This window comes from Lygodium microphyllum, chromosome 6 (assembly GCF_053477565.2).
Source record: "Lygodium microphyllum isolate KBCC chromosome 6, Lygodium_microphyllum_v1.1.10, whole genome shotgun sequence".
In the NCBI taxonomy this organism is placed as follows: Eukaryota; Viridiplantae; Streptophyta; class Polypodiopsida; order Schizaeales; family Lygodiaceae; genus Lygodium; species Lygodium microphyllum.
This window is the reverse complement of record NC_141140.1, coordinates 70,409,616-70,417,248: the sequence shown is the minus strand read 5'-3', so window position 1 is coordinate 70,417,248 and position 7,633 is coordinate 70,409,616. Positions and strand designations below refer to the sequence as shown.

The window sequence follows — 7,633 nt, the reverse complement described above, 5'->3', positions numbered from 1 at the left end:
GGAGAGGGGGAGAGAGAGAGAGAGAGAGAAGAAGAGAGAGGAAAAAAGGAAGAGAGATGGAAAAAAAGAGAAAAGAGAAATTTCTTTTTAAAATTTAAATATTTTTTGAGAGAGAGAGAGAGAGAGAGAGAGAGAGAGAGAGAGAGAGAGAGAGAGAATATAAAATTTAAAAGAGAGAGGGAGAGAAGAAAAAAATGAAAATTAGGAGAAAGGGGAGAAGAAGAAAAGGAGAGAGAGAGAGAGAGAGAGAGAGAGAGAACATAAAGAGAGAATTATATATAAGGAAAAGATAAAATTTACATACTTTAAGAGAGACTGAGGGGGTGGGGAGAAAGTGAAAGAAGAAGAAGAAGAGAGAGAGAACATGTAGAGAGAATTATAGAGAGAGAATATATCAAATTTAAAAAGACAGAGAGAATAAAAAATAGAGGAGAAAGAGAGAAGGAAAAGAGAGAGAGAGAGAGAGAAAATAAAAAATTTAAAAAGAGAATGGAGAGAGAGAGAGAGAAGAAGAAAAAAAAGGAAAAAAGAGGAGAGGGAGAGAGAAGGAAAAGAGAGGAGAGAGGGGGGAGAATAAAAGGAAAGAGAGAGAGAGAGAGAGAGAGAGAGAGAGAGAGAGAGAATTAGACATAGGGAATTTTGGGGGGGGGGGAGAGAGAGAGAGAGAGGAAAAAGAGGAGAGAGATGAGAAATGGATTGTTGAGCGAACTTCGCTTGGTGCTTCGAAGTTGCCACGAAGCGACCTAGCGTTCTGTGCGCGCGGAACGCTAGTGGTATGTTAAGGACACTTTGTAATCACTACAGTGATAAGGGCATGGTTGTATGTGACTTGACTCACGCTTTGAAGGCAAGAGCGGTCAAAAAGGAAAAGGGCATGGATAGCAAAACTTCACAAGATTCGGTGCCTTTCTTTTGTTCATTTATTGATTAGCATCAACTTCTTACTAATTGATTGCCATCAAACAGTAAATTTCAGCAAAAATTTAGCAGCACAAATAACTTTTTTTGCGTATGTTTTTCAGGCAGTATTTTTTGCGTTTTTTTTAAAAGGGATTTTTAGAGGTTGCCACGTCAGCTCGACAGTCTCTTTGATGTTTGGAGATTGAAGTTCGGTTCGTGTCTTTTGAAACATGACAGATAAACAAACAACGATTTAAACATTTGAACTCTAAAAAGATCGCCTTTGGAAAATGGGAAGAGACGCCGGTCCGGACAATGGTGTGAAAGTTGGAACATTCCAGCTTCTGGAGACTCCATAATTCTGTGCACGTTTCACTTCGAAACTTTATGCAGCAAGCTATGGCGTCCGCATCCAAGTTCTTCTGCTTCTCGTGTGCTTCCTCAGTGGTCATTGTCCATCAACAGCAGGCTACACTCCCAATCACTGTCATTTCGTCTTCCTGGAACCAGCACTCGCAGCATTACAGTCCTCCATTGCACTCAGAGTTACCACTTTCAGGTGCGAAAATGGCATATACAACATCCTTTTAATTCTGCGCTAACGCTCCTTCTTACTTTATGGTTTTGGCCACAGCAGGTGACTTGGAGCTTCTTGTGGCAAGCGCTATAGAAAATAACATTTTCGGAGAGTATGTCATTCTCTACACGCAATTGATGTCTGACTGTCCTCTATTTAGAGCTATGTCCTCTTCTTTATGTAAGAAAGACGCCATTGGGACAAGCATCTGTACCTACATTTCCTGAAAATGCTTGGTTTGGCAAGCGTGCACAACCTTTGTCTGATTGAAGGCCATGTTTCTTGACATATTACGCAGGTCTCAACCGCATGTGGTTGCCAGAGTAGGGTCTATGCTATTGGTTGGATGCTTTGATATCACCACATCTGCCTTTGAAACTTTGGTTGAGGTAGAGTTACCCATAAAAGATCTAGACGAAAGCACCATCACACCATGGGCATTCGAAGGTCAAGTCCTGAACAAAAACAGCTTATTTGAAATAATTGAGCAACGAATTTGACATTACAAAAAAATGTTAATTTTCTCATTTTATGCAGGATGTTGGTTGTTGGATGGCCCTACTTTTGTGGCTCAAAGTGATCGAATATTTTTGGTTGTGCATACTTTGTGCCAGAAGCCTATGCCCATGGAGGCTTTCCAGATGTCAACCTCTAGTGAAGATGGATGGTGGAGTGCGTCACTGTTGGACCTTGGATGCTTCAATAACAATGGGAGTATAAGAGCACTGTATTGTGGTGATTTGAAGGCTTTTGGAGAACTGGAATTGCTCCTAAGCATACAAACACCCCTTGATGTTGATTGCAGGACATCCTCTCTATGGTATGTATTGCGTGGGTTACATTATCTTATGTCTATGATAGTTTAACAGATACTTGGATGGCACAAGGATAAAACAAGGTTGTGCAATTTTTTATAGGCTTTGCTCATGTGTTTCTGTACTCATAGTTCTTTGGTGTAGATAACATACACACATGCTAAAAAGAAAAAGAAACCACGGTTCATTATGGAAGTCCCTAACAAGGCTGCTTTTGTAGGTTGCCTTTTGCCTTGGAATACTTTGTTCTGAGGAGTCTTATTAATAGAATTTGTTCTCTTCTTTGAACAAAAAAGAAGACAAAATGTTGAAACTGGCCAACTTGCATTTAATGCAGATTGGACCAACATAAAATGCTGTAAAAGCTAGACACGACATACTAAATGCTACGTGTTTGCCCAATTAAATCCACCCTACCCATGGCAAAATATGCTTGTCTAGGAATGGGCAAACAGGTTGCTAGGTGACAAATGCAAGGAAGGTGAGACAAATGAGCTAGTGGACAAATACATTGTCAGAGCTCCTAATGTCCTTGTTTGATTTAGTTATCACAAGGAGGAGATGACCATGCATGGCACACATGTTGCTAACAAATATAACAGTAATTTAGTAAATATCATTTCATGGAAATTTATTGCGGCTGTTGACACGAACATAATTCCCATTTGAGTAACTTTTAAAAATAGTAACCTTCTAAATCTTAGTAGTTGCCAGATTTAGATTTTGGAGAGTTTAATTGTATAGGTTCATTGGTTCATGGTTTGTTTCTTTGATCATGAGCATCTGGTTTGACTTTCTAAAGCCACTTATTATATGGGCTTCTAGTCAATATGACTATCTAGGTGAAAAATTCTTAGTGATCTAGGCTTTTTGGTTAATTTGACTGCCCAACTAAACTTGTAATTTCTCTTGGGCATCTTGTCAATGACGACCCAAGTATAACTCTAAGGCATTTTGATAATTGACCACCCTTGAATAGAAATATGAACATTTAACCATATTTTGAAACACTTAAATAAAATAAATTGCCTTTCAAAATAAATGAGCATAAAATTAATTTGAACCATTGAGGCAATTATCTTGGTAACAATTAATATACAAAAGGTTGGTTTCAAAAAAAAAAAAAACATTCAATCCATATAGAATTTGCAATGTTAGTCCTAAATGGAAATACAAAACTCAATATGAAAGAATCAAGAAAGAAATCTACATACTAGATGTTTCATATTGAGTTGCTTTGGATGTTGTGCTAAAAGAAAGTTCGAGTGTAGATTGCAGCGGAAGACTTGAAAAAATATGGCTAAGTCTAAAGAAAATGTAGCCTGACTAGCCTAAGGTGCCTAAGACTAACCTAAGATTCCTAAGAGACTAGCCTTGGGAAAGGTTAGGACCAACCCAATTAGAGATACTATAAGGCATTGATTGAGGGGAAGATTTAGGATCCACCACATTAGTGGCCAACCACTAATGATCCACGGATATTAGGGGGTGGAGAAAGTGCTCTAGATCCCTATTGGAAAGACCTCCTCAACCTCCTTGGAGTGGTACTACCATTTGCTAGAAGGGGTTGAGGCAGATTAAGGAATGGGAATAAGACCCTTGGCCTTTGTGCAATAATTGTCCACTATTAGAGATATAGTCATCCCTTGAATGAGCACAAGCAGTATATTTTTGTACAGTCATTAGTACTCTTAGACATAGTTACGTATTTCTTGGATACAAGTTGGATAGTTCCATGTGTTTCTAGCATCTCCGAGTAGTTGAGCAAGCTAGGCAGGCTACATAGGATGTCACATGGCATGTGCATTGTTTGCGCAACATTTATGATTATTATTTTATTGCTGCGATTTGATTTATACAGTAGTCAGCCAATTTTGAACTAGTCGACTTCTATTTTCTTGGTGGAGAGATAAAACATCTAGTAGAGATACAATCAACAACCCTTGTACATATCTGCCTTCTTCATTTCAGCGTTCATTCATTGTAGATTTCTGTGTGCTATTGTCTCTTTCTCTCTTTCTTTTCCCTCCATGTTCATTTTCTTTGAGTTCGGTCACAGGCTTTCACATTCTTGCACTTTGACATCTACATGAACTGATTTTTGGCAAAATATACAAAACCTATTCTTTTTAGGTAAGAAGTGCCATGAGGGTCTTTGTGAGGGTGTGAGTATACTAGTTCCTTTTTCCTCTAAAGAAGAAGATTGACCATTGGCATCAGAACGTGGCTCGTGTTTAGGGTCAATCAAGGAAGACAGAACTGGTTCTAAATATGGAGGTGATTCCTTTCTACTCCTTGTTTTCTTCAAAGAAGAAGGCGACTAACACTAGATGGGTATTCATGCGTTTGAGTAATTGAGGACAACGGTACATTATGCGGGAGGGGGATTCCTTGTTGGAATTGGCTACGGAGTGTTGAGCTAAAATCGCATTAGCTTGACTTAAACATCCCAAATTATGCTTAATTGATAAAAAAACTTATTATTAAAGAAAAAAAAGCGATCCTAGGGAGTTATTGTATCCCACATGTCAAACCCTATTTTGGGTGTCCCAAACTTTCTATAAATAGACATGCAGGCTAACATTCTCAATCTCGTTTTTGTAGGTTTTAAGAGGTGTATCTTTGGTACCTACATCTCGTTTGTGGAGGACATTCTGGTCAGATCTTCTCCTTGTTGTATGCTATCATCTAGCTTTTGATTTTAACCTTTGTTTTTACTTGTGAGCTATTGCCTACATCTAGGAGTTGTTGTCTAGTATCTTGGAGCTGCCGCATGCACTGAGAACATTGCGTTTGTTGCTGACGTCATCATCTAGAGCTATCGCCATCATTTAGACACTGTCACCATTATTTAAAACCTTGCATTTGCTGAGTTCTCTCTCCTCCAAGTGTCGCCTATACTTTTTGCATAGTTGTCTATTGTTTCCAGTTGTTGTCCAGTTTTTCTCTCTGCTCAAGTACTTGTATATTTGGTATTTCTCTCTCCTCATTGTATGTCTACATCAGATCTATCCTCTCTAGCTGCGTTTGCTCGTATTTGATACACAGAGGTTGCCTTGTGGCATTTTAGGATCCATTTTAGAGTACGACATACTCTCTAGCTCATAACTAGTGCCTTGATCCCTGAGATACGAGAGTTTGAGGCTCGGTATTCTTTGCATAGTGTGTTTGTTGCAGGAACATTGTATATTCAATAGTTATTTACTTCATTATTCATTGTGTTCACTGTCTCTAAGCTACCCTAACCCTAACTGTGTTCTGTGTTTATTAGTTTGTGCTTTGTCATACATTCGGTTTTGTGTTTTATCGTTTAGAGCATTTTTTCACATGGTATCAGAGCTATGTACTCTTTGAGAAACCTTGGTCTTTGATAGGAAAGTTCATTTGCAGAAGTAGAAATAATAGAAGGATCAGATGATTTCGAATGCACTCACACTACTGCTCCAGTCTTCATAGCAAAACACGGATAGAAACGATTAGGAATAGGCCTTCCAACTTGCTACTGCTGGATTTGATATGAGCGAGAACCATTGGATTGCCATAGCATGGACGTAAGCTTTATCTTGTTGTACATAGACGATATGTGAAGAAATACCCTAACACAGAGACACAAATAATACTGCAGGACAAAGCACAGATTGATAGAACACAATTAGGGTTAGGGTAACTCAGAGACAATGAACACAGAGGATGAATGAAATGATATGACTATTGAATATACAATGCTCATGCAGCAAATACACTATGCAATGAATGAATACTATATCTTGAACTCTTGTATCTCAAGGATTAGGGTAAGGGTATTGAGCTAGAGAGAGTGTTGTACTTCGAACGATTCCCGAATCGTAGCAAGGCAGTCTCTGGATGTCGAATATCAGTAAACACAGCCAAGGAAGGCTAGATATGATGTAGACGGCAGTGTAGGAGAGAGAAAAACAAAAAACGTAGGTGAGGAGAGAGAAAGACAAAACGATGGTTGTAGAAGAGAGAAAACAATAAACACAAGTTGTAGGAGAGAGAAAGACTAAAAGTGTAGGAAAAATCAGCAACAGTAGATAGCATGCTGAAATCAGCTCCAAGCAGCATATGGTAGACTGGAAACATGCGCAAGATTGTTGTAGACAGCAATGGCCAACTTCGATAGCGATGTCCTCCGCGTTCGGGGTGTGGACAACAAGCTGAAATATCTGAAATCTGCAAAAATGAGATTAAGGCTGAAAGGGCAATGTACCTATTTATAGAAAGTTTGGGCCCTCCCAAGTGGGTTTGTGCTTATGGGATACAGATACTCTAGAAACACATTTCTTTTTAAATAAATAAGGTTTCTTACTTGGCTGCGCGTTGACTGTTGAGTGGCCTACTAAGACTATAGAGATGATGGTTATCTTACCAAGGGAACTCAAGTGATCACCCTAGAGACCAGGGCATCAGACAAAGGGTGCACGTCGGCTGCCCAGTGGCCTACCAAGCATATTTACTTGGAACGGGGAATGGGAACAGGACCCTCGGAACGGGGGGAACGCCCAAGGTCAGGGAACGGAAATGGGGGAAATGACACGTCTTAAATGCCCCAAATATGCTCCACATGACCCAAATTGCCCCAAAGAATGTCTCTTTAATTGCCATAATACCCTTCAATGCTCCAAATTGTCCCAAATGTCCCAAAATTGACTTGATTAACCCCATAGTTCCAAATTGCCTTGAATTGCCCCAATTATCCCAAATTTCCTTGAAATCAGACAATATAAATGGATCATTACCTTGGAATTGAGGATAGGCTGGAATTTGATTGTGATTTGTAAGAGCTGATAATGCATCAAATTTGAACTTTGCATGGACTCTTGATTGGCTTGTGGGCTGTCTTGACACTTTGAATCTTCAACGAGAGAGAGAGAAGAAAGAAAGAAAGATATATTAACGTCTACATAAGGCTAATGTGGCCTATGAGACAAAATCTAGAGTACATCCATGTCTAATATCATCTCATCAGTAAGGTAAAGATAACATTACAAATAAGTAGGTGGCCTATGAAACAATACTAAAAATAACTATATGATGGGACTATACAAGGGTTGAACCATGTGTAGCATTGATAGAAAAGAAAAGGAAAGGAAAGGAGAACTAGATCTGATAGAACCATGTACAAAAGTGTGGTGGGGACTATGGGCTATAGTTGATCTCAAGATCTGCATATGATCTCAGCTATGATTCGGTTCCTAGCTGCTTTATTGATATGCCTGGTGGTGAGTTTGCGGTGTCTTGTGATAATGGCTCTAATCCGACTGTGGTGTGGCCTCCTCAGACGTGGTCCTGGTAGACGGGGGGGTTGTGCTCGACGAAG

At 39.4% G+C, this 7,633-nt stretch overlaps 1 protein-coding gene across 7 annotated transcripts in view; it reads left to right on the top strand.

The window, feature by feature from the left end:
- Positions 1-1,157: 1,157 nt before the first annotated feature.
- Positions 1,158-7,633, top strand: part of LOC148034664 (uncharacterized) — a 131,150-nt gene continuing 124,674 nt past the window's right edge. For 4 of the 7 annotated variants that reach the window (XR_015691104.1, XR_015691102.1, XR_015691103.1 and 1 more), the window contains exons 1-4: positions 1,160-1,459; positions 1,538-1,589; positions 1,776-1,924; positions 2,015-2,297. Coding sequence is in view for 2 of the 7 variants with exons in the window: in XM_087679615.1 (XP_087535741.1) it covers positions 1,288-1,459; positions 1,538-1,589; positions 1,776-1,924; positions 2,015-2,297 (656 nt within the window). In the remaining 5 variants the exon portion in view is untranslated. Of the gene's footprint in view, positions 1,460-1,537; positions 1,658-1,775; positions 1,925-2,014; positions 2,298-7,633 lie in introns of those variants that run through there. The other 3 variants (XR_015691106.1, XM_087679617.1, XR_015691105.1) reach the window with 2 other exon arrangements.